The sequence below is a fragment of the Protobothrops mucrosquamatus genome, unplaced genomic scaffold (assembly GCF_001527695.2).
Source record: "Protobothrops mucrosquamatus isolate PMUCROS unplaced genomic scaffold, P.Mucros_1.0 scaffold_174, whole genome shotgun sequence".
Taxonomy (NCBI): domain Eukaryota; kingdom Metazoa; phylum Chordata; class Lepidosauria; order Squamata; family Viperidae; genus Protobothrops; species Protobothrops mucrosquamatus.
The window spans coordinates 113,336-140,776 of record NW_015386250.1 but is presented as its reverse complement, the minus strand read 5'-3'; the positions used below and the strand labels follow the sequence as shown (position 1 = coordinate 140,776).

At 36.4% G+C, this 27,441-nt stretch overlaps 1 protein-coding gene across 1 annotated transcript in view; it reads right to left on the bottom strand.

Moving 5' to 3' along the window:
• TASP1 (taspase 1) overlaps positions 1 to 27,441 on the bottom strand; it is a 54,573-nt gene that overhangs the window by 12,507 nt on the left and 14,625 nt on the right. Inside the window, exons 7-11 of the mRNA XM_015822427.1 lie at positions 26,427 to 26,506; positions 21,760 to 21,866; positions 13,373 to 13,492; positions 11,275 to 11,353; positions 7,178 to 7,288 (exon numbers count right to left, since the gene is read on the bottom strand). Of these exons, the coding sequence (XP_015677913.1) occupies positions 7,178 to 7,288; positions 11,275 to 11,353; positions 13,373 to 13,492; positions 21,760 to 21,866; positions 26,427 to 26,506 (497 nt within the window). The remainder of the gene's footprint in view (positions 1 to 7,177; positions 7,289 to 11,274; positions 11,354 to 13,372; positions 13,493 to 21,759; positions 21,867 to 26,426; positions 26,507 to 27,441) is intronic.

Genomic DNA, 27,441 nt, shown 5'->3' with positions numbered 1-27,441 from the left:
AAGGCCATGGCAGAACATGAGAGAATAAGGACCAAAACAACAGTGATGTTGTATGGAGCTTCGTGAAACCCAGCAGCAATTCAAAAGTATTTTATTAACCGAGTTTTTCAAATATACTCAGTTTCTAATAAAAGCAGCATTTAAACATTTCAAAAATTGTAAGACAATTATTTCATCCACATTTGCAAGAAGTCCCATACGTCAGGGGTCCCCAACCCCCTGGTCCGTGGACTGGTAACTGGCTGCAGCATGCCAGCAACCGGTCTGCACAAACAGGCAAAGCCCCATCTGTGGGATGCAGGTAGCACACAAAACCACGCACTCTCCGGTCCATGGAATAACCTTTCTCTACGGAACCGGTCCCTGGTGCCCAAAATGTTGGGGACCTCTGCCATAAGTTTTAGAACAACTAGGTTTCCCCAAAGGCCTACTAGGCAATTCTTTCTCCACTATCTGTACTTAAATTCCACTTGGAATATTGCATCCAGTTTTGGTCACCGCGATGCAAAAAAGATGCTGAGATTCTAGAAAGAGTACAGAGAAGAGCAACAAAGATGATTAGGGGACTGGAGGCTAAAGCATATAAGGAACGGTTGCTGGAATTGGGTATGTCTAGTTTAATGAAGAGAAGGATGAGGGGGGACATGATAGCAGTGTTTCAATATCTCAGGGGCTGCAATAAAGAAGAGGGAGTCAAGCTATTTTCCAAGGCGCCTGAAGGCAGGATAAGAAGCAACGGATGGAAACTAATCAAGGAGAGAAGCAACCTAGAACTAAGGAGAAATTTCCTGACAGTTAGAACAATTAATCAGTGGAACAACCTGCCTCCAGAAGCGGTGAATGCTCCAACACTGGACGTTTTTTAAGAAGAGAGTGGACAGCCATTTGTCTGAAATGGTATAGGGTTTCCTGCCTGAGCAGGGGGTTGGACTAGATGACCTCCAAGGTCCCTTCCAACGTTACTATTATTATTATTATTATTATTATTATTAATAATAATAATAATAATAATAATAATAATAATAATATTATTATTATTATAGTTTATGAACTGAATATAGTAAGGTGTAACTATTACCCAATGATATTTTCTTTCTGCTCCTCTGCAGAAATACATACACAGGTAGTCTTCGAGATACGAAGGTAATTGGGACTGGAACTTTCATTGCTAAACAGCGGGGTTGAAAAGCGCAATGTCACACAATTGCATTGCTTAGTGACAGAAATCCCCAGCAATCCCCATTGTCATCATTAACCAATTCCCACTGATCATTAGGCAACGTCCATCCCAATCCAAGTCATTTCTGGCTTGGTACCTNACAGGTAGTCTTCGAGATACGAAGGTAATTGGGACTGGAACTTTCATTGCTAAACAGCGGGGTTGAAAAGCGCAATGTCACACAATTGCATTGCTTAGTGACAGAAATCCCCAGCAATCCCCATTGTCATCATTAACCAATTCCCACTGATCATTAGGCAACGTCCATCCCAATCCAAGTCATTTCTGGCTTGGTACCTCCTAGCCCTGAGCCTCAAAATGTAACAGGCTACCTCTTTTTGAACTCCCACTTACCTATCTCCCCTCGCTCCATCTGTGCTCTTTTGGCCACCCTGTGAGCAGCAGGCCATAGTGGGTGATGGCAGCACCAATGGTGCTGTAACTGAAGGGACGTTTGAGGCCTTTAGCAGTCTCAGCCAGCTGCCGCTGCCATCCCTCAGACCTCTACTTGATGAATGGGCTGCCAAGAATCTGAATTTTGATCACATGACCCTGGGGTGCTGCAATGGCTGTAGCTTAGAGGCCATTTGCTCAGTGCTGCTATCACTTCAGATGGTCATCAAACAAATAGATGTTAAAGAAAGATGACCTGTAATCAATTTTAGAAATAATCACTGCACTATTTTTGGAAATAGCCTCATTCTCTCCTCCCCCTGAAGAATAGAAATGCAATAGAGGTAGACTCTGGTCTAAGGAGGTTATAAACACTATTTTTGAGGTTAAGCTACTAAACATTTCTGGATTGCATTATAAACTATCAGACCAATGAAAAGAAGGCACTCAGATTGCCTTGGTAATGTTGGAAAGGATATTTAGTATTTATGTAAGTAAATACACAATCTTTGACAGCCAGTTCGGCACAGTGATTAAGGCATCAAGCAAGAAACCCGAAGACTGTAAAGTTTTGTCCCCCATAGCAAACTGCAAGGACTAGTCCAGTAGCCATCAGGAGTCAACAGTCACTCAAAAGCTCAATGTATATAAATATATAAAAGGTATCTACCTCTGAACTCTATATTACTTTACTTTTTCAAAGCTTCTAGGCATATTCAAATCTATTAACAAGGAACCTAAAGCATGAGTATTTTTTGCATCATGCAAATGTTCCACCCTCTAATTCATACGCAAGAGATTATCAAAAATGTTTTTTTGCAAAACAGTGCATGCATTATTAACGAAAAATAGCTGAGGTTTTTAAAAGGTTGAAAATACTTTACATGTAGTTTTAAAGAACTACACGTATTTCAATTGTTAGGCTCCCAAATCAGCCTGCAAATAGAATAAACATTTACTGAGAAGCTTGCATTCCACAAACTTGGCTGAATTTGAAAGGAACAGATGAGGTATCAAATCCTCTGTTCTGTCCGAAAGATACTTATGTTTACAGAACACTATTTTCATTCTACATCAGTGTGTGTATTCCATCTTTTATCTTTATTAAACCAAAGGTAACTACACAAAACAGTGTAATTCATGTATTCCGCTTCCAATCCAACCATTACTTAAGTCAAATGTCCTATTAGCTATAAAAAATAAGATGAAGAAAACACAGCTGCTACTAGGCTGGTCTTTCATGCACTTTTTAATAAAATTCTGAACATCCATTCAGGTATTCCCAAGTAATTAGGAATATTTAAATGTCTCTCTGGGGAGTTTTATTTTGTGATAATAAGTAGATAAGAAATAAGACTCTAATGATAAAGAGAACAAAAGTCATAATGTTAAGAGCAGGCTATTAACCTACTTTATTCATCAGAAATGTAAAATTTACACTATAAATTACAGTTCAAGCAACTACTGTATCAGTAAAAATCAATATTTAGAATATGTCCAGCATTTTAGCATTACCATTTAGGTGTACTTTTGCAAAATGTGGTGTTGATTTTGAGATCTGACAGCTCTTAACAAACCCCATGCAGTAGATGTAGGATTTTTTGGATACAGATGGCATGTCTTTAAACACATTAATATTGATTGATGTCATGCATAAAATAACCTTTTTTAGGCATTTCAGTTGTTTTAACTGTTTACCACTTGTATAATATAGCTCAGGGGTGCCAAACTCGCCTAGTCACGTGACATGTCACGATGTATCGTGACTTTTTTCCCCTTATCGAAGCTGGGATGGGCACGGCTTCCGCGTGACGCATCCAGCCCATGGGCTGGCAGTTTGACACCCCCAATTTAGCTTACTAAAAAGGTGCTGTTGTAGCTATATAGATTGAGTTATTTCTCTACAATTACTTTTAAAGCTAGTCCTTGACTATCCAAAATGTGATCTCATGACCAAGGGGACATTGCAGTGATTCTAAGTCCCAGGAGTGGTTGTATGTCACTTTTCAGTGCCATCATAATTTGGAATGGTAGTTATACAAATAGTGGCAAATTGAAGAGTACCTATATTAAAAACATGCTAATGTTTACAATTAGGATAGCGAACAGCTATTTTATCTATAGACTGATAAATTAATTACTATTATGATAGTAGATAAAGTAGAGATTACAGATGAGAATTGATATTTCATAGATTTTAGATCATTAGAACAAAAAAAAGAGAACCAAAACCACATTTAAAAAGCGTATTTAGATAAAATAATCCACACATTCATATTATACCTTTTAATTGTTCTTAGCTCTTCTGCCTAAAAAACTTTTTAAAGAATATTTTCTTTTTACAAAGTTTTTCCAGAAAATGGAAGTAAAGCATGTGAGAGTAAATGGACTGAGTTGGGAATGATTCAGTCCTGAATAGGGTAAGGCAACGATGTATAGTGTCTCATTATTGTATAAATCTGTATATGAAAATATGAGAAATGTTAAAGCATTTCAATGCTGTTAGAAAAGTAGTATATCTTATGCAGTCTGTCATGTAGAATAAATGTTGGGTGAAAAGTAGAATGATGTAGCCCACTTTGTTGAATGGAAATGAGAATTGGTGCATCAGGAGAAATGTTAAAGTAAGCTGAATTCAAAGGGACTAGGGAATTTAGATATACTGTATACCAAGAACGAATAGATTTTGTGAACCGAACACAAAAGTCTATTCACTTCACAACAATAAAAAAATTACGAATTTTAATTTTGTTCATATCAAGAGAATGTAAAATAATCAAACTGCAAAACATACAAAGGAGAGGAAGACTGAGAAAGTCATGGCTGAATAGAGGTAATAAGATTTTTAAAAAGAGACAGATTTTTTTAAAAAATAATGTATGAATTGATAAAAGCAGGGATAATTTGCAAGGATAGAAAATTATGGAGCAATATATGAATAGTGTTGATGTAAACAAGATTTAGTTCCATTTCCTTTCCTTTTCTCTATTGCCTTTTGTTTGTTTACTACTTCTTTTTCTGCACTTTGCATAACCTGCTTATTCTGAAAGTGAATAGAATAACAGATGTCTATGTATATATATTGCACTAAAAACTCATTTGTGTGTTTAGATTTTTCATCTTTTATACTAATTTGAATATTTTTCTAAGACTTTGATATAAACAATGTGATACATACAGCTCAATCTTCCAGTCTTCCATTTTCTTCCAACACTGCCCTTAGAATTTCATCCTTTTGTAATATTTATTTAGATTTTATAGTGAATTTTTCATTAATTTAAACACATATGGCTGCTACTTTGTACCAGCCCTGTGATTCCGAGGTTGACTGACTTACCTTCAGTAAATGTGAATTGAGGAATCTGAAGTTTCAATCCTTCATTTCACTATCTTCCAGATAATCTATAGCTATAAGTGCCTTACTGTTTAAGAGGAAAGAATTTGTAGGCAGAGACCCTTCTAGGAAGCTTGATGCAGGTTTTCATACAAGCGGGGGAATGAATATTATCTTTTATCATTGGTAGGCAACACATAAACAATGTGGTAGTCTCACATTGCAATGAACAAGGACATGCATTCAATTTTGAGTTACTATGATTGTTGGCCGAGCAGGGATAAAACTAGTCAGGGAAATGATTGAAGGAGTGCTGGTTTACTACCAGCCTATCAGGTTGTTAGGAACTAAGGTGTTGCGGCACAAGGAAACAACAACTAGTGACTTAGTAGCCAGCCATGAACATCCTAATTAACAACAAAAAGCTACATATAACCAGGAACTATATAAATACAATATGCGGAACAGACCAGAGCACATATTCTAGAGGGAGAGAAGATCTCTGATGATGGGCTCCAGTACGAGCCGAAAGCTTGGAAGAATAAACCTTTGGTCCTGGTGACCAAGCCAGATTGGATTCTGCAACATTATCCTGGTACACATATATTTATCTTCATTCCCAACACATAAACTGTACGTGGCCCAAAATGTTTCAAGACTGTACTTCAAAATAGCCAATAATTGTCATTTGTCTGCTTGTTAGGTGGTTTTAAAAATTGAATGGAAGTAATTTGCCTCAGGGAGGCCTCCCTCTGTCATGCCCACACTTACATTGCTACAAAAGGTATGACTTAGTTTGATGTTATAATTTATATTGTCTACTGAGCATATGAACTTGACTACAGTCAATGACTATAATAAAACTGAACTACTTTGGGGGTATAAAGGGAACTGTAAGGAATTTTCTTCATACATAGCAAGCCATCTTGTGATGTATAGAAATCAATGGCCTATATTTATTTTGCATGATATTATCAGAGGCAGCAGCCATGTTCCAAAAAGAAAAATGTAAGTTGACGTCTAAATGAAGGAATGAGTTGCAAAGCAGTGGATTACAGTGGAAATAGTAGGATTTAGGGACAGGATTTTGAATGTTAAAATAAGGATCAGTAGAAAGGTTTGTCTGAAGCAGTACCGGAATCAGGAAGGATTAAAACATAGACTGTCTCTTCAAAGGCTTGAAAACATTCCTGCTCAGTTGAGTCAGAACTAACATAGAGCAGATCGGCAAAGACACAACATCCATTCACTCTGTGACTAGAGAGGTCTAGAAAACTGTTTCACTTCATTAGAAGGCAAGTTTATCAATCACCGCATTCCCTTCTCTCTTTCTGCTTTATTTATACTGTATATAGAGAAAAGCAAAATTAAAAGCCCTTTAAAATGGTGCACGTGGAAGAGACTGTATATATGTAATACCAGCTGCTTTGGAAAGAATCCTCCTCTGATTTAAGAATTAAAGAATACTTCCAAAGTGACCTATCTGGAATAAGATTCATTTTAATCTGGTGCATAAAGCTTAAATTTACTCATTGAACTTCTATAACAAAAGAACCAATTTAGAAAACAAAAGGAAGGACAGAAATAACCGAACGAAAAATAATGAGTGTTTAAATTCTATGGAAGGTTTCTCCTTCAACTACCTGCACTTTTTAAAAATCTCATCAGAAAACACATTCTACCAATGTTTAAGAAAATGGAAAAACACCCTCTTTTCCCAAGTTTTTAACAGTTAAATCAATTTATAATAATTTTGAATTTAAGTCTAATTATATTTCTGCTGTTTTATACTTTCTTTTATTTTCGAAGCTGTCTCGAGTGCATACTTAAGTAGAACAACAAAATAAGCAGAGCGACAAGGCATTAATTTCACAACAGAGCAAAGCTTACATTATCAAAGAACAGGGGGAAGAAACAGTACATTGATGAAATCTCATACAAGTATTATTAAGTCATTTGTTTCTTAGTACCAAAGCATCTCACACATATGATTGTTATTCAGGCTGAAGATGGTGCCACATGACTCTTAAGATACCAACAGTATTATTCTGCAACAGAATTATCTTTGTGTTAAAAGAAACTGAATACACCCTAACGACCAGCAAAAATATTAGGGAATAATCTTTTTTAGATTAAAAAAAAATCATGTCCTGGCACAGAACTCTTGTTTTCACTGCATTAACATGGCTAGAAACAATGAGAAGCCAGTCTCAATTAAATTTTATACTTACTAATAAACTTGTTTTGCATAGTTTCTAGCAGAGCTTGATGAGCATCTTCATTCTGCAAAGCACATGAACATTCTCTGGCCAGTAATGTCCGCACAAGATGCTCTCCACAACCTACATAAAGAATATATGCATATAAGCATGGTTAATATACATGTGCCAAACAGAAAAATATCTTTATCTTAACTAATAGTTGTATGGAACTGCTATAGTACTTTTTTCAGAGAACAAATCTCAAAAGATTCCAAGGATCTAGAAAGAACTTGAAAACAAAACAAACAAAAAAAATCAGAACCCATAATTTAGGAACTGAACAGAGAGTATTCGTTCTTCACCATTTAGTCTCCCAGGATTATTTTTTAATATAGTAAAGGTTATTATTTCAAACATGATCCATTGGTTTTACATTCAAAAAAAGCATATGTGTATTTAAGATTCAGTTAACAATACGTAGGAGGCAATTTTTTCTCACTCATGCTTATTTAAATTTCAAGCCACTTGTGTTATGTTATAAATCAATAATGAAGGACAATGTTATGACATATAAACATCAAAGCCAAACTCATCAACATAGTATATCTTTTTTTTTACCCTGTGGGGTTGAACCTGATAATATTCACTTTTTAACATTTTCTGTCATTAAGAAAACTAAATAGCTTATTCCTGCATTGCATATCTACAAAAAATAGTATTCAAGTTAATACATTTTTTTCCATTTCTTCCTCTTAACAGAAACTTTACTGAAGAGACAGGACAGAGTATATGTCTAATACACTCCTCTGTCTCTTCAGTAAAGTTTCTGTTTTGGTGAATATTCTTGAATTTCCAAGAGAGTCCTGTCATTTTTTCCATCACACTTAGGGAAAACTGTGTGATCAACCATAGCTTACTTCTCTATGTTCTCTGAAAGAAAGCACCAATGTTAACTACTACAGACATTATGTCAAGATATTTTACTGTAGAGATTTACACAAAGAACCTACTTTATCATAAACAGATGCTAACCCAACAGTGTAGTACTTAACGAAGGATCACACTTGCCCCAGCCATCTTTTCAAAGTGCTAAAAGGTCACTCCAGAATATATCTTGCTGAAAACAGACTAGCACCTTTACAGTGACAGTACCCAACTCCTACCCTCCAGTTTAAATTTGTCATTCTGGAATAGTTTACAATACTATCACTACATGCTGCTGACTAAGATCCATAGATACTTCCACTATTTTTGTTCCAATGCTATTTTTAAAATAGGGCAAGGAGGCATGAATAGACCAGTGGGGAGCTGTATAACACGGACTCCTACTGCTTATTAAAGCCCACCCTCAAAGAAAAAGTGTTTCTCAAACTATATGCAAACAAGAAAAAATCACAGAACTTTAACCAGTTCTAAACTTCAAGGTGTCAGGTGAAGGTTCTTTGCCTCCAAGTTTGCTGGGATTGTTTAGGGAGGCTAAAGAATACAGCTTGTCAATAAGGATACACTAATTTCACTCGCAGCTCATTGACTAATGGAAGCATCTTTATGATGCTTGTTTTCTCTTTTGTCAACCTAAAAATGTAAAGGTAAAGGAGTCACTGTGGATTTTACTCTGTAGTCGTTGCTGAGTATAGAGGGCAATGCTTATCTGTCTGGGCCACTCTTGAAAGGGCTGAAAGGGATGCATGAGAGTGCCTTTTATCCCCTCATGACTATATTTGCCATTGGCCTTTTTCACAGAGTAACAGGAATGTGATGAAAACAAGGAAGGGAAAACAATGTTGAGGACAGGAAAGAGGAGGAACATGATAGGACTGAGCAGTTCGCCCTTCCTCCAATGATTGAGAAGGTCCACATTCGAAAATAAACATAATCAATATTAACTGGACCATATAAAAATAATCTAATGGTTTCCTAGATTCAGCTGTGGATCACCTGCATCCTATGTCACTGGGGCCTCATATTTTCACTGTACAATTATTTCTAAAGCTAAGAAACATTTTTAAAAGCACCAAGGTTAGGAAGTCTTTTAGGAGGTGCATGATTTTGTGCTGGCATTTTTCCTGGAATCTTAGAATTAAACATGAAAAGCCCGAAAACTTCAAGGGCTCTTGATAACTTTCTTATCAGTTTACATGACCTTTGGTTACTACTATATGCAATATTTTTCATTTCAGTTTATCGCAAAGCCCAGCACCTACCCAAATCCCCTTTAAGCAGATTTCTTAAAAATTTAAAATAACCTCAAAAGTCTTTTTAAAAAAAAAAAAAAAAAAACCACAATATTGGGCAAAGTAAAACTTATTATTCAAGTCTATCATCTTAGAATCATCTACCAATGGAACCAAGATGGCATAGCAAAGAACTTCTGTAAAGCAAGGCATTTCAGAGCAGTGTGTCAAAGAAATTGTTTCTGCTTCTTTTGATGAGATTTCCTTTCAAGTCAGGAAATTAGAAGCAGGTGTGACAGAGGGCATCTGCATTCATACAGCACACTGAAAAACACACGTTTTCAATTTTCAGACATGAAAGCAACTGCTATTGAGTGGAGGAGAAATGAAAAGCCAGACTTCTTTCTGCAAGCCACATGCAAAAAAGAAGGAAACTCGGAGCAAGTTACACCGCATGAACTATTGTTAGATGAACAGCCACAGCAGCAAAATTCCTGGAGGATCTAGAGAAATTCATCTCTCCCAGTTAGCAGTACCATTATCTACTGTGCAGCAGTATGGATAATTTTGAGCTTGTATTGCAAAATGGCACCCATCAATATTTCAAAACTTTGTAGTAACTATTCAGTCACATACAAGGAAATGACAACTGAGATTAGAATGAACTGAAGAACTGGATTCAAACAGACAAAAGCAGAAGTTTTTGAACGTGAAGTAGAGAGCTAATTCTCTGGATCACAAAATGGCAGAGTTAAAAGTCATACTGACTGACTCAGATGGAAAAAAAAAATCAACCAGCTTAAAAATTGTGATAAACAACAAATCTTGGATGTTATATCTGTGTTGCGGATACAATAAATAAAGATGCTCATGGTGAAACGATCTGTTTACATGTTCTGATTCAGAGATATTAGAATTGCTCAATATTCCTAATAATGGTGAGCAATTTACAGCAGTCTTTTATGAAGTACTTGTGAGGGGTTTTTTTTTAAACTGCAGTTGGAATATATACTGGAAACTGAAGCCCCTTACCATGAGTGTTTCTGTTTCCATTAGTCCTATAGTGGTTAGATTTTAAAATCTACATCGGATCGTATCCTACACTTATCTCAGAAGGTGGGATTTTTTGAATGGAATGTAAAGAAGATAGTATTTTTCCCAAGTCTTTTCCCAAAATGTTCAGAAACTCAATTTTTCAATAAAGCTTGCTTGGCAGCAAAATGAAATACAAACTTTTTAAAAACATTTTTCAAAGATTTTTTTTATCCTGTCTTTATTACTTTTTTATAAAAAAAAAACTCTACAAAGTAAATTGGGTTAACATATATCAGTGGGAACTTAAAATCTGCTAACTTAGATTGGCAAGTCTTCAAAATTGTAAAGGAAAAAGAAACAAATGATCCAGAGAGACTTTTAACTGCAGTGACTCACTTTAAAACCATTGCAAAAACGGTCATAAAATTGAATTCAGTCATGTGGTAATTCAACTTATGAAATCATACTTTTCCCTTTTTACTTAAGCCAGTTCCAAAAGAAAGCAAATAAGCAACTTCAATGACGTTTGGAAAGTGTATATCGAGTATAAATAACTAAATTTAGCAATTTTGTTTCAAGATGTAATTTTGTTTGTGGGAAATCACTATTATTTAGGTCCTAAATTATTGTCAAAGGAACAGTCTATGTTAAGTATATATTATCTGAATGGGGGGGGGGCAAACATTCTGTAATTGTAGATAGGTGATACAGAGACAGATCGATTGATAGACAGACATGCTTTATTTCTGAAATATACAATTAAATTAATTGCCCCACCTCCCATATTAAGTAGCTGAAGATTTCCAGCTGAAGTAAAGCACATTAGAAATATTTAGACATTTCAAGATATGCAGCATCAGTATATCTCAAGTATTAGCATATAAATTTCAGACAAATATTTATAAGAATAGTAAATACCTGAGGTACTCACAGCTGTAGAGTAAGGATTCTGAAATCCCATATTTTCAGCCCAGCAACCACATCCATAAAGAGCTGCCTGATAGAATAGGAAGAGGATTTTGTCAAATGTTAGAAAAGGAGTTTCAATACAAATACTAGGCTTGTGCAAATCATCTGACAAGGTCCCTTATTTCTAAGCCTTCTACTTCCCTAAGCCTTGAACCCATGAACAGTACAGCTTCCCTGCAGAAGACATGCTGAATCTTTTTTTTTTAATACTTGATAGAAAAATTCACAATAAAATAACTCATAAAAACAATACTCAACAAATACAATAAAACAAAATATTATAAGCTTAAATATTGGACAAGAATACATTATAGTCCTGAGAAATTTAATTTTTAGGATCATAAAAGGATGCTGCATTTCATTAAAAAAAACCTCTTGTTCTGCATTATCTTTTAATATGCTTCTGTATTAAATTTTCCATAGATACCATACACTTTTATTTTATAATGGCACATTTTCACTATAATTTACAATATCAGTATATTATCAGCAGGTAATTAACACATAACATTCTTAAACTGTACTCAGAAAAGATTGTCAACAAGCATAATTTTACTTCTTCTACAAATTGCTTGGAATTAATATTGGTACTTACTCCTCTCTCCATATTCCAAAAGATATTTATCTAAAGGCACCCCTACCAAAGATCTAAAATACCTGTTTTTCACTGCCTTTCCAACAATTTGGGGGGTATGATTCTGTAAATCTATTATGTATACAGCAGTACAGTACAATTTATAAATTAACTTCAATTAACTTCCTACATTCCAACAAATGTAGGAATGACTCAGAAGGGTTATTTCTGCCAAATTCTTTCCCACATTGGTTGATCCATGTTTTTTTAAGTCTGCCTCCAGAAGTTATTTAAAGAATTGCTTAAGATGGCTACACAATTATTTTAAGAATGGTGTAAATTTTAGAGCAAATTTGCTGAAACACTGGCAAGAAAATGGGAGAAATATCCCATCCACTGGCTTTTATAGTGAATCTTTAATTCAGAGATATATGCAGGAAGAGGACAAATGGCAAAATGAGTGTCATGCCACAAGCTCTGACACTTTTATAAAGGCATTGGGATATTGCAATCATGTATAAAAGGGGCAGAGCTTATGTTGCTGCTCCAATGCTCGCTTCATCATTTTGCAAAATTATCAGATTTTCCCAACGTTTCTGTTTTAGTTGTTCAGACTGTATCTCAAAACCTTTTTCATAAATCATGAAAACTCAGAAAATTAATGATATCAGTCTGTAGGCTTATGTATTGTATACTTGTAAATGGATTGGTTTGCTTCGTATCTTGCCATTTCTTCCAGAGCTCAAGGTAGCTTATATGAAGATTTTATCTCATTTTATCTCCACAACATCCACCATCCATGTAAGCTATGTTGGACTGAGAGAGTGGCCACTCCAACATCAGCCAGTGAGTTCTCATGGTTGAGATGGAATTGAATCTGGGGCTCCTGGTTCTGGTCAAGTATCTTAGTCATTATGCAACACTGATACAGAGAAGCCATGAGGTTTCCTTTGGCAGAAATTTGATAAAAAAAAAAATCCCTGCCTTGCATAGCCTCAACAGTATTTCAGAAATTAATGGAATAGTTGTGGATAAAACACCAGGTTAGAAACCAGGAGTCTATGAGTTCTAGCCCCTTCGGCACAGAGCCAGTTCGGTGACATTGGGGCAGCCAGTCTCTCTCACATCACTCTATGGCATCCTAGAATGCTCTAGGCCAGGGGTAGTCAACCTTGGCTCTTTTATGCGTCATAAAAGAGCCAAGGTTGACTACCCCTGCTCTAGGCAATGGCAAACCACTTACAAAATCTTTGCTAAAAAAACTGAGGAAATCTGTCTAGACCAGGGGTAGGCAGCCTTGGCTCTTTTATGACTCGTGGACTTCAACTCCCAGAATTCCTGAGCCAGCCATGCTGAGGGGAAAGGGAGAGTTTCCAAGCTGAGCCATGCTGGCTCAGGAATTCTGGGAGTTGAAGTCCACGAGTCATAAAAGAGCCAAGGTTGCCTACTCTGGCACTATCCGATTAAACCTACCTGACCAACTCTCCCAGGATGTTTCAAAGCTAAGCCTCCACTGGACACGGCGGCAGCAACATTTCCTTCTTGATCGATAACAACTGCTCCAACTGTGTCCAACGTTTCTGACTCATTTTCCTATACAACAGGAAAACAAAGAAAATGAAAAGGTACTCTTAGCGGTAAGATATTTTTGCAGTTGAAGATATATGGAGCCCAGAGCCAAATAACTATCAATGGGGGACAGGATTATTCACTTTTCTTGAACAGATTGTACGTGCTTTACATCCAATCATTGAGATTACTTGCTAAGGTCAGTTTTTGCATCTAAGATATGAAGTTTATCTACAAGACAGAAGGCTGACTCAGCAATGGCTCCAGTCAGGGAAATAGTTTTTATCAGCTTGTTCCAAATAAAACTTCATTAATACCGAAACACCTCTAATGCAGTATTTTCTTCCTCTGAATAAGCAAAATAAGACCGAGCTTTACTCAAAATGTATACAAGTCCCCAGGTTAAAAATGTCCCAATTTAAGGACATCTTATGGTTATGTTAAGAATGGAGCCTATGTAGCAAAATTCCAGTTAAATGCACAATGATTCAAATTCACAATACTACTTATAAGGTAGTTTACTATTGTTCCAGCCTACATACAAATTCAACTTAAGGACAGACTTTGGGAATGGAGCTCATTCTTAAGCTGGGGGTTACCTATAGTGTGAAGATACTCATGCGATGCCTTTTACCACATTAAGTACATCACAGTGGCATTTCAAGAGTAATTTTTTTAAAATTACATTTTTTTCTGCTAATAGTGACTAGGGTTAAAATAAGCAACGTTGTTATTCTCTTTCTGATGCTCCTTTTTCTTTTTCTCTTTTGGATACTGTTTGCTGTCTCTTATTCTTTACATAGCAGGGTACCAGGGATGAGATAGCTAGGAGTGGTCTGGATCAGGGGTCCCCAACCCCAGGTCCATGGACCGGTACTGGGCCGCAGCATGCCAGCAACCTGTCTGCAGAAAAAAGCAAAGCCCCAACCGTGCAAGCGGCACACAAAACCACACACTTTCCAGTCCCTGGAAAAACCTTTCTCCATGGAACCGGTCCCTGGTGCCTAAAAAGTTGGGGACCTCTGGTCTGGATCATTACCAAAATGCTTTCAAAATAAGGCTCAAGATCAAATGAAATTAAGTCATGGGCTGCAAATTACCCAGTTCTGAAATGTATTTTTAATAAAATGTAAGCTCTATTGGACTCAGATGGAACTTACTGCTCAATGCAAATCCAGACAGAACAGCAGTGAAAAGGGTATGTTTTTACAATTAATCCCTAAGTACCCCAATTTAGGGCTACGTTTTTCTGAATATACATTCACTGATAACTGAATGAGATTTAATATATTCCTGGATTTTTATCTTGTTCTATCCTTGTTTTAAGATTACGCCAAAATCTGATATAAACAAATACACAATGCATTTATTTTTAAAGTAATCATTTTTAGAGGCTACAGCTATTGGCAAAAACAAAGACTAGAGTTCCAAGCATCATTTTACTAATTATTTATCAGCTGGACTTTCAAAGGATCTTCTGCCAGAGCTTCCCATTACAAGCAAGTACTGCACATGAGTTTCCCATCCAAATTAGTGTAGTGGAAAGTATAGTTATGTATATACTTCTTTCTAATGAAGATTAAAGTCATTAGAACAAAGGCACTCCAAGAAGCAACCAAAGGCCATCACAAATCCTCTTTAATCTGAACGACTTTGGTTCCAAGAGAGAATAAAAGTTGTAAATCTAGTTCATTGCATTTTGCCATGCAGAAGCTCAAATAAGTTATGGAAAACGAAGTGTTTATGAAAACATATGAGAAGCAATTATTTTGGACAACCGAAGCCTCTATGGCTCTTGTGACCTTCTTGCTTTGCAAGTTCTCTAGATGTCTCATCAAAATGCCAAAAATAAAATAAAACAAAACGAAAATGAAAACACCATTTCCTGCCATTTTGAACTGAGAATCAGGTAAAAGCTGCAATGCAAGTCTTAAACTGCCCCTTCCTGCAACTCCCTCCGAAATCCAGGGGGAATAACAGTGGTGTCAATACTGGGGACATGATCCTATCTATATTCCAGTGACATCTCTCATGCATTAATACGACTTTGATCTGCCAAAACATATTAAGTTCAGCTCTTGGAAACATTGCTTTACTTAAAGCTGTTGTAGCTTTGGATAAATCTAACATTTTTCATTCAAAAGAATGGTGTTTTTCTTATGCATTTGTCCTAGATGATTGTTGGTCTGCTTGTTTTTACATGGTACTCGTCTAGTTTTTAAGGCAAAGTTATCAATGTGTGATGCCTCAAACTGTTTTGCTTATCAGCCATCCTGCTTGGAGCCAGATGCAGATTTGGGCTGAAGACTGACTGACCTTAAATCACCCAGCTGCTTTCTATGTTTAAGGGAGGACTAGAACCTGGCCTTTTCCACCTCTAATCTAAAACCACTAGCCCCTAAAACCACTCTATCATGGTGGCTCTTTTCCCGCTCCTTTTATTTCCAAGTGATTTTTTTTCCCAAAATCATTTTCATCATTGGATTCTGAAAAAAATAAAATTTCCCTATTAAAAATCACTCTATGGACACCAAGTTTATTGTACACATATGGAATCTAAAAATAAATGGATCTAATACCAAAGAACTAAGCAAAATAGAGAAAGGGAGGCTTATATTTCTAATAATGGAACATATCAAGGGCAACCACAGCATATACATTCCTAAGATCCCCAAACTTAAGGAGCTGAAGCAGGGAGGTCAATAGGAATACTCTAATCCACACACAAAAAAAAAATTGAAAAAATGCTCACAGCTGTTAGACTGCAACCCTTCAGTGAAACATCTGCATCCTGAAGACAAGTATCTAACGGCACTGTTTTTAAGGCTTCTGCAGCATTCAATATTGTGCCAAACATTTGGCAGTTATGATTTTTAAAATTATACTGATTTAATGGCCTAATACAATTATTAAATATTTTAATTTAGATCAATTGTTATATTTAATACTTAAACTTTCAAATTCATTTAAACATAGATATATTAATCCATCAACAGCTCTTACCCCTTGAACATTCCTGTAAAATTGTCCCCTAATCCTCCAAAGTATTCAACATTATTTCCTGTCCATTCCAATGGCCTCCCTAGCCATGCCTCTTGCAGTTCTCACACCTAGCTCTAACCCAGTGGTTCTCAACCTTTTTAATGCCGCGACCCCCAACCGGTTGTAAGTCGAGGACTAAACCGGTCGTAAGTCGAGGACTACCCAACCGGTCGTAAGTCGAGGACTTTCCCTGCCCAGGAGCGCCGCGCATGTGTGGTTCCGCCCCCTGCGCCGGCCGAGGTGTAGCTGGCAAGCGGCAGAGACAGAGCAGGCCGACCACCAGCTGGCCCAGATCAAGGGAGGTAAGGCACCCGCCGGAAAAGGGGAAAAAGCTTGGCGACCCCCGTGAAATGGTCGATCGACCCCAAATGGGGTCGCGACCCATAGGTTGAGAACCGCTGCTCTAACCCTTTATATAAAAATACATTGGATCTCAAGAATAGGAAGTAAAAAGGCAACATAGCCCATTCTAAGATTAGCAAACAGAAATACATTGTCTACAAAATAACATTAAAAAGATATGTATATTTATGCAGATGCCCGTTATGTATTTTCCATGTCACCATCTAAATAAGGGAGATCAACCTTATGGTTTACATTCAGAATCCCCATGATTGAAACACATTCAACAGTAAAAGGAAGTTTTGTTCATTCCTTTCTCCCAGAGCAGCCCTGCGATGACTAAAAAAAAAATGTTCCGGAAGTATTAAAGCAGGGTGGATAATAACCAATGATTTTTAAAAAAAATAAATTAAAAAAATTGGATTTTTCCGATTTAAATTGGATTTTTTTTATCAAATTTATTTTAATAAAATGCTTTTGGAGTAAAAAATCTATCTAAATATAGTTTTCTATGTAATATACATTAATAATTTAGTTTATTCAGCATGAAATGGAGCTTAGCTATGTAGCATGAGGCTGTATATTCTGCAATATTTGCATTTTTGGTAAACTCATTCAATCAATCCAGGCTCTGCAAGCTGAGATAACATGCACTGCATTGATGCATTCACACAATTTCACAGGAACCATGAGACAAATCATAAAACAAAGTTCAGGAATATTCCTTTATCCCATTGTTTTGCAAATCTATGTACATTACAAATTGTATGATTGTTTGAAGAGAAAGGCATCTGTACCAGGCTCTAAGTGTTTTAGTTAAATAAAAGAATTTGAGTAGTTTTCCAACTATGTGTGATTAACTTATTAACCTAAAATCGGTTCTGATATCGCTGTTTTACTAACCTGACAGCTTATTATTCTAATAGGAAACCTTCATTTTGTTTGCAAATAATAATATTAAAGATTCTAACTACCAGCAAGAATGAGTCCTTATATTTAAAGAGCACCTGTCTTTTCAGATGCATTATGGCAGCGCCTGTTAGCGGGCATCCACTCACCGGCTGCCCGCCACGCCCCTCACCTTGTTGTGTCACTGCCGCATCATCAGCCGTCCCATTAAAGTGAATGGGACTGTCGGTGAGTCCGCAGCGGGTCAGAGGAGGAGCCGCTGCGGGACAGAGATGACAGCTGCTCTTTAAAAATTATGATTTAAATCGAGTTGATTTAAACCAAGCTTATGATTTAAATCATGATTTGAATTGGGATTTAAATCGACTTGATTTAAATCAAATCCATCCTGCATTAAAGATTCCAAAATTGGGGGTCATATTATCTAAGAAACAGAGACAAAAGGTATATCTGGGAGCCGATGATTCAGTGTCAACATCTGGGGACTGCCTGGACTAGTCCCTTTGGTTTTTGGAAATGGTTTCCCATTACTTGCTTCCTAGGAGAAAGTGACTGGTCCAAGGTCACCCAGCTATTTTTGTGTACAAAGCGGGACCTGAAGTTACAGTCTTCTGGTTTCTAATCTGGTGTCTCAACCACTAATCTGGTGTCTCAACCAGGGGTAGGCAACCTTGTCTCTTTTATGACTCGTGGACTTCAACTCCCAGAATTCCTGAGCCAGCCATGCTGGCTCAGGAATTCTGGGAGTTGAAGTCCACGAGTCATAAAAGAGACAAGGTTGCCTACCCCTGCCTATAACAAACTGGGTCTCTCTGGAAACTCATTGCTTTCCAATTTCCTCAACAGTAGCGGGAACTAAATTATATTTTTGCAAAGGGAAACAATTATTCCTTTTACAGAACAGCAATTCTGTTCCTTCCTCATATCAATTAAAGGGGGAGATTTATTTATTTTTTTAGCTAAGAAATCACTTGTATTTCAGCAGCCATAAAACTTCATCCACTTACTATAAAGTTCAATGTATACTGCTTGTTATGAATTGTTCAAGTAAAACAATCCAGATTTTCATTTAATTATGCACCATAGCCATATGACTAGAATGTTGTTTTAGGTCAACTTCAACATCTGGCATCAAATCATAAAAGAGGTGAAAATGCTATCAAGTACATTTTCTTGGCAAAGTTACAGAAGTGGCTTGTATTGCTTTCTGGGATGGCTTCTCAATTCTCTCCGTCTATGACTCCAGAAATAATTGGATTATTGTAAAACAAAGAGGAGACATACACAAAGCATTGCTGGAAGTACTTTATAAAGCATGTGTCTCAAACATCTGGCCTGTGTGCCACAGCTGGAGCACTGAGGTCTTTTAGTCTTCTAAGGCACTACCCAGAACCCATTCTACCTCATTGTCTTGTCACATGTGCAGGTGCCATGCAAGCACATGATGCTGTGCACATGAACAGAAGGAACCCTGCCGGTGATGTCACCATTTGTCTGTGCTAGCAGACCAACACAGCGGTGAGGTATGGGAGAACAAACAAGTTGGAGGTTGCAACCAGGGCAACGCAGCATTTTACTGCATTATAGCAAGCAACATATTTTTGCTTTTAGTAACAATTACTGTCATTTAGTTTTTGTATTTTGTTTATAAAAACACATAATTTTAATTATTAATAAAAATAATATTTCTCGCATTTTGCAGAAGTTCAAATACGGCCCACTAATTAGCTCATTTTACGCAATGTGGTGTTCAGATTCATTTAAATTTCAAACTCCTTGGTATAAGGCAGGGGTAGGCAACCTTGGCTCTTTTATGACTCGTGGACTTCAACTCCCAGAATTCCTGAGCCAGCATGGCTCAGCATGGAAACCTCTCCCTTTTTCCTCAGCATGGCTGGCTCAGGAATTCTGGGAGTTGAGGTCCACGAGTCATAAAAGAGCCAAGGTTGCCTACCCCTGGTATAAGGTATCCGAACAGAATCTTGACATCTCAGGTACTGATATTGCAGTTCTACACATAAATTTTATAGCATTTCTCAATTCAGTTGTGAATGTGGCATTCTCCCATTCAATGTTATAACAAGATGTATGAAATCTCAAATAACAGGTTGATAAGCTCATGTTCTGGCATATTGGAAGCATTGACTTGCCCTTTATAATATGAATTAATACCATTATCAACCTTCCTGTAATACTTCTAAGGATCATTGTTTTCTTTAGATATTTCTTTTAAAAAAACAAACAAAACCAAAATAAATACCTGAATAATATATAAACTTTTTCTCTGAATCACTTTCCCCACAAAAGAAGATCACAAAGCAATATGTTCTGCAGATGTTCTTGCACATCTTAATTCCTCATGGCAAAATACGTTAAATATATATATGCAAAAGCTATATTCAGCAACAAAAAAACCAGGATGCTGAAATTAATCTTAGTAAACAAATTATCAACCTGCCTTTTGACTAGAGGACTATTCTGGATCAGTCAATGCTAGATAAATGCCCAGACATGTTTACCTACCTGATATTTAAGGTTTCAGCCCTTTCCAGATCCACAGAATATGCTTTAAACTGAGAAATTTTCATCAAAATCTTAAACTGGAGAAAATGTCTCAACAGATATTTATCTTTTCATTTTGCATTTGTCATGCACATTCTGAAAAAGTGAAAATAGTAAAATATATCATCAAGCTATAATGGTGCAGTAGACTTGCTCTCAGATAAAATAATGGCTTGGATTCAAATGTGCGTGTAATGGCAGCTCAGAAAAAACAATGATACTTAAAATTAATCATAACAATGGCTTGCAGTTATGATTAAAATGCACATGTGTTAATGGATCTACTCACATACGTGATTTTTTAAACCTAGCATGTTATATTTCCTTCATTTTTTTTCACTTATTTCTTACTCAAATTTAGGCATGCGCACACACACACACATCACAATGCTCACTTTCAAGATAAATGGTATTATTCAGAATGCAGAAAGGGTTGACAAAAGAAAATATAGTTAAATTTAAATACTGATATAGGCTTTCACAGCTGGTATCTGTTGGGCAGCGTTGGACTTCAGGATTTAGTGACCATGGACTAGACAATAGATTTCATGATGTTTCCTACTGAGTAAAAAGAGTACTGGTCAGTACTGACCTATTTTGGTTAATAGGTTACAAGCATAACTAATGTTCAGTGTAATGCCAGGCAAACTAGGTATCTAATCTAGGAACTATTTTGGAAACCAACATATTGTTGTCTGTATTTTACCAATTGTAAATAGGGAACATACTGACACACACAGGTATAAGAATATAAGATAGATTATTCCACATATTATATTGCCTAGACCAGTGGTTCTCAACCTTTTTAATGCCGCGACCCCCAATCGGTCGTAAGTCGAGGACTAAACCGGTCGTAAGTCGGGGACTAAACCAGTCGTAAGTCGAGGACTAAACCGGTCGTAAGTCGCGGACTAAACCGGTCATAAGTCGAGGACTACCCAACCGGTCGTAAATCGAGGACTTTCCCTGCCCGCGAGCGCCGCGCATGCATGGTTCCGCCCCCAGCGCCGGCCGAGGCGTAGCTGGCAAGCGGCAGAGACGGAGCAGGCTGACCACCAGCTGGCCCAGCCCAAGGGAGGTAAGGCACCCGCCGGAAAAGGGGGAAAAAATGGCGGACAGCCTTGCTTGGCGACCCCCGTGAAATGGTCAATCGACCCCAAATGGGGTCGCGACCCATAGGTTGAGAACCGCTGGCCTAGACCCATGTCCATGTATGCAAGGACTTTTCACAAGTACAATCTGACTGATTGTTCCTCAAATAAATAAACACTCCAAAGAAACATTAAATTAATTAGAAGAATGTAGTATATGAAAAAAGCCACATACGCAAGTACACACATATACACATTACATTATTTTCAGTTTATTGAGCTGTTAACCTTTGAACTTTGTTGAAGTATTAAGAATGACTAACATCTTTCTCCACAGATACTGACCTTTTCACTTGTTTGTCGTCTTTTCTTCAGCTGAAAAAGATTTGTTTCTACTTTTTCAGCCAGCTCTAGTTTCCTCTTGTTCCTTTTAAAAGCTGCTAAACTAAGTCCTGTAAAACATTTAATAGCATTTACATTTCTGAAGAACTAAAACTATTAACTTTAGTAAATGCAACTCTTTTGACTTTCACCCAACAAACTCAAGCATATATCCAGCATCTGTCTATTGATCTAAATATTCCTTAACTAGCAATACAATCCTACACAATTTTAACCAAGAGACATCGCTTTTAGACAATCAGAAAAGATTGTGATCCTGATATATGTAATTTCATAAAATTAGGACATGAGCAGTGATATAGTTGATACATTTAAGAAAATAAAAGTAAATTAAGCAGATAATAACCGCAATCTCAAATGCAGTGAATTAAATTGGTTAGCCAGACTCTGCATTTTTCTTCTCCAGCCTTCAAACACTGAAATAGTAAATGGATGTTCTCAAAGACAATCTCGAATAACCCTTTCAGCTCTAATTATGTCCATTTGTCTGAGTGATGCAATTTTAATAGGGGCGTTAAGAAATTGTTACTTCCACTAAACACAAGATTGCCTGCCAACTTTTAAGGATCTGAATTGCTACCTTGCCCTCTTTAGAAAAACCCTTCCCAGACTAAAATTATCATGTGTACATGCCATTGCAACTGTTTATATTTCCTCAAGTATTTCTCTCCTAACAAAAACCAAAGAAATTCAGCTAGGAACCATAAGCAGTCTACCCCTTAGACACGGAATAAATCCATCTTTGCTAGGTTCTTAGCATATGTCATCATGGGTCGTCAGGTGATGCCTTGAGATCAGTGGGGACTTTCCAAACTCTTCTTTATTATTGAATAAGAGTGTTTTGATCTTTTCTCTCAAGACTTTGTTTTTTTCTCACAAATATTTAGGTGAGGAACCCTGTTTAGTCTTTTTGAGTCTCTCAGCATCTCATGGTGTTAATAAAATCCTTAAAATGCAATTTCCTTAATTGGGACAACCTTAAGGTTTTTAATTTACACGAATAGCTGCTCCCTATAAGGTTGCCTATTTTCCCAAGCAATCAAACCACACTGCAGTTTTATGCAACTTTCAGCAATAGTCATAAATCTGAAATATTTATAAACCCTGAAACCTAAATGATTTTACGCGTATTTCCTTCCCTCATGAGTAAAGTGATGTCATTCCATCTTCAAAGAATGATTTGCTGGATAAGAGACCTGCTGTTTAAACTCAGGTATTTCACTGACTGCTTTATTGATACAAACAAGTTAAGCATTTTATTCTATAATGAATAGAAAAACTTGGAAAATTGCCTTTGGTGAAAAATAAACACGATCATACAAATTCTTTGTAGTGAGATAAAAGCCTACTATTTCACTACAGAATATGGAACTTTATGTCTTGAGTAATTCAACAGAATCATGTTGCAATCTTTTTTCCAAGATCCTCAAGCCCAATTAACATCAGCTTGATTATGTCCTTAGATGCTATGTTTTCCTTTAGTTTTTGAATGCTGCAATTTCTGGTGCCAATGCATATTAATTTATCTTTTTGCACACTATCTGTGCTATACAGTATAAAGGAAAAGGTGCATTGCTAGCAAATGCTAATGCATAATCAGTAATTGATGAGAAAGGAAATAAACTCTTGATGTTATCAGAAGAGTTACTAGATCCTGTAAGAGTACTGCCTATTTACATATACAGATTTGACATCTGGCCCAATTGCAACTTTGAATTTTATGCCATTTTATATACTCAAGATGGACAGTATTTAATATTTATTTGTTATGTATATGTAGGGGTGTGGGTCTATACATACGTTGTACATAGTATGTTTTAGGTGTGTGTCATGTATGTGTTTCACTTTGAGAGCGGGCAACTAAATTTCATTTTTGATGTGTGCCGTTGTGCCCACAGTAAAAAATGACAATAAAGGTTATCTTATCTTATCTTATCTTTCCTTGTCGTGAATATGTTTTAGGTTGAGTGAATATGTTTTAGGTTGAGGCGTTGTGTAAACAATTACTTTGCCTCAGGAAATTGATCAAGAAATTCTCTGAACAGATTTCCATCTTGTTTCAGTTGCTTTTGTTGCATTCCTACTGAGACTGGCCATCTTGCAATATTGCTCCCAGCCGCATATGCCAAATACACAGAACTTAACTCATCTGAAGAGGAGGTGCCATCTTCTCTGTGCTCTACTCAACAGAAAATTGGTTATCTGCTAGAGTGCCATTTCTATTTTTCTAGATGCCATTATATTAGGAATTCTCATTGTTTACCCACTCAGTTGCCAGGCAGACTTTAATAGATTGTAGGAAAAAGGTGAGGTGAATCATATCATCAGTCTCGTATACAGTGCATCACAGTCTATATGGAGAGGGGAAAAATGGAAGGTTGGCACCAGCTTTGAGAAGAACAGAATTCAGCACCTTCCTATTTTGGTTTGAAGAGAAGACAGTGGTCTCTAATTTTGTCCCAGATTGAGTTTAAAGGTTCTGTCAATGCAGCCAGCAACTGCTATTTCTTCTATATACTTGATCATTCTTACAGTGCTATTTTCCAAAATTCTACTTGAAATAATATATACTTTTCTTTGTTCCTCTACCTTCAATCAAGTCAACTGAATAAATGTTAAGAAATGCAATTCAGATTCATTGTATCTGCAGTATACTGAAATTTAAAAGAATAAATTTAATTATAAATTTAACAATATTAGAAATCATGAATGATCACCCTGCCTATTTTATTAACAGCATTAAAGCAATTATACTTCTATACTTGTGTAATATAACCATTTAAAGTTTTTAGAAGCCCTAAAAAATGTAGGTGTAATCACAAAAAAGGGGACATATATCTAATCCTCAGTAAATCAGTCCAGTTCTGATCAATCATAGAGCACCCCCTGGCAGTCATTTTTGGTGTATGCTCAAAAGGCTCTGAGGATGAAATAATATGAAATTCTCTTTCAAAGAGAAAGAGTGGGAAAGCAGAACTATATAGAAAACAATATATATGACAATTAATCCAATAAAAAATATTTTATCGCAATCATAAACTCATAATACTTCTGTACCAATGAGAGATTTAAATATTTTAAGGTAACATAATGGTACTCTCTTGTTGCTAACATTTCAGTAGGCTGGCTCAAAATGACAGATTCCAATCTCAAAACTGTTTTGATCCAACACACCACAGAATGATTCTTGATTATCTATTTAAGTAATATCACGTTCAATTTAATGTGGAAAGTCAGGAAAGATACAGCGTCTATCTAATGCAAGGAACACTTTCAAAGAAGAAATTATTTTTCTCTTCTTTTATACAATTACCATGATGTAAGGAGATAGTGAAAATAAAAACCAAACATAATAAAGGAAATTATAATAGAAAATTAGCAGCTAATATCCATTTGTGCAGAATGCTGTGAGTACAGTTAAATACTACTGGGATGGGATATTCTACAATGAAATGATTTTTAAAGCATCAGAAAATATGCAGTCATAAATTAGAAATATATTCTATATAGACTTGAAAATAGTTCTATACATGGTGTAAATAAATTATACAAATTATATACAAATACATCATCATTATTATTATTATTGCGGAAAGTTAAAATTCCCCAACCATAAATAGCAATGGCACTTTCAATAATCTCAAACAAAATATTTATTTTGCAGTAGTTGTAACCTGCCTCATCCCAAAGGATTCTGAATGGTACATAATATCAAACAAATTTAATGAAGACAAGATATTTAACAGAAATCTTCATATCTGCAGTGTTTTAAAGATCTATAAGATACATGTAAATCTTACATTTTGTTCCCTTTCTACTCTTATAAGCCTATGATCTTCAAACACTTTCTCAGTAGTAATTGAAAAATCTGCTCTATATTATCCATAATTTAACCACAAGCTGAATAAATCACCACTTCTAATCAAATAAAACACCACCAGTGATAATTGTAATAATTAATTATTCATTAAATGTATATGTCGTCCAACTCTCAAAGGCTCTGGGCAGTTAACCATCATGAAAAACATGAAAAACAATAAAACGGAAAAGGACAAAAATGGAGAGATAACAAATCCAAATGGGAACAAAGAAAAAGAAGAAAAGGGGTTTTTGCTCACGCTCACCAGAGCCTTTTGTGAAAAGCCAGAGCTTCAGGACCCTTCAAATTACTAGTTCTGTGGGACTTTTCGGATCACAGAGGAACCTCACTCCAGAAGACTACAAAGGTGGTGGGCTTCCAGAGTCCAGAAAGATGGCATTGTTTAATTGAAGAAACCTGGAGCACAAACCAGTCCTGCCAGATCAAATTGGCCATACTATCAGGCAGATACTATGGCAGACAAGCAGTCCGTCGAGTAACCAGGTTCTATGCCAGGTAGGCCTTTATAGGGAGCAACCCACAGCTTGAATTTTAATATTCAAAAATTACTATTATTTACTATATTTACTATAATGACTTTGAAATAATAGTTATGGTGCAATCCCCCTATAAAAAGGCTGATGTGACTATGGTCCATTGGTATGACTTGTACCTAAACAATTCCATTTCGCTGGTTTCCGAGTGTCCCTTTAACACTTTCAATAGTAATTTCCAATAAAAAGATACTTACTTGTTGCCATGACGCCTGGAGGACAGGCTGATATCCCATGATCCACTGCCCATCTGAAGGCTCCCTCAGCAACTAAGAAACTGCAAAATAAGAGAGAACGAACAAGTGGCTGGGAGAAGACACTCTGGCAAGAAATATTTTCATATCTTTCAGTATAACGGCAAACTATTTAACTACTTCCTAGCTAGTAGAATTGTTCTAATTAAGTCAAAGCAAAATTGCAGGAAACAACAGAAAACATAATATTCTTTATAGTATTAAATGATGCACAGCAGGTTTGTTTTAGAAGTAATCTGATTATCACTGGCATCTACTCCTTTTAATAATCCCACAATCTAAGCTGCATTTCTGAAGAAATACTACAGGTCCAAAATATTTGATTGAGATGCAAATTAATTTTTACTGTTTTAATGTTGAAAGGAGCAGCTATCACATGCCTTGGCTTTCCAAAAAACCTTTAGATAAGATCTTTACTGAAGTTCCCAGAAAATCTAGGAACTCAATGTTTATAGTGACTCCCTAGGACTACCAAGAAATTTCAACAAGTTGACAAAGCAGACGGATTTCAGGTTTTCCACATGCTATAATAAAATAGCCACAGTAGGGATAGAATCAAACAGGGGGCGTGGGAATCGGCAAGATACTGTATCTGAATGATCTGACCTTCCCAAACCAAAGAATAGCTTTCTTCAGAGCCAGATTTAACATTCTTCCCTCAGCACTCAGGTATAAGAGAACACCAATAGCAGAACGGGTATGTATATGTGGTAAAGGAGAAGTCAAAGATATCTCACATGTTTTATTGTACTGTGAGTTATACCGAGTTTATAGGACAGCATATATTCTCTCCTTATTAGAGAGATTGCCAGGGAGGGCAGACAATTTTTATGTAGGCTTTCTCCTCTAGGACTCAAACCCTTCTATCATGCATGCAGTGGCAAAATACTGTGTTGCGGCAATGTCCACAAGAAAAAAATGGTTACAAATTTATAGCCATCAACTTGTGCCAATTTTT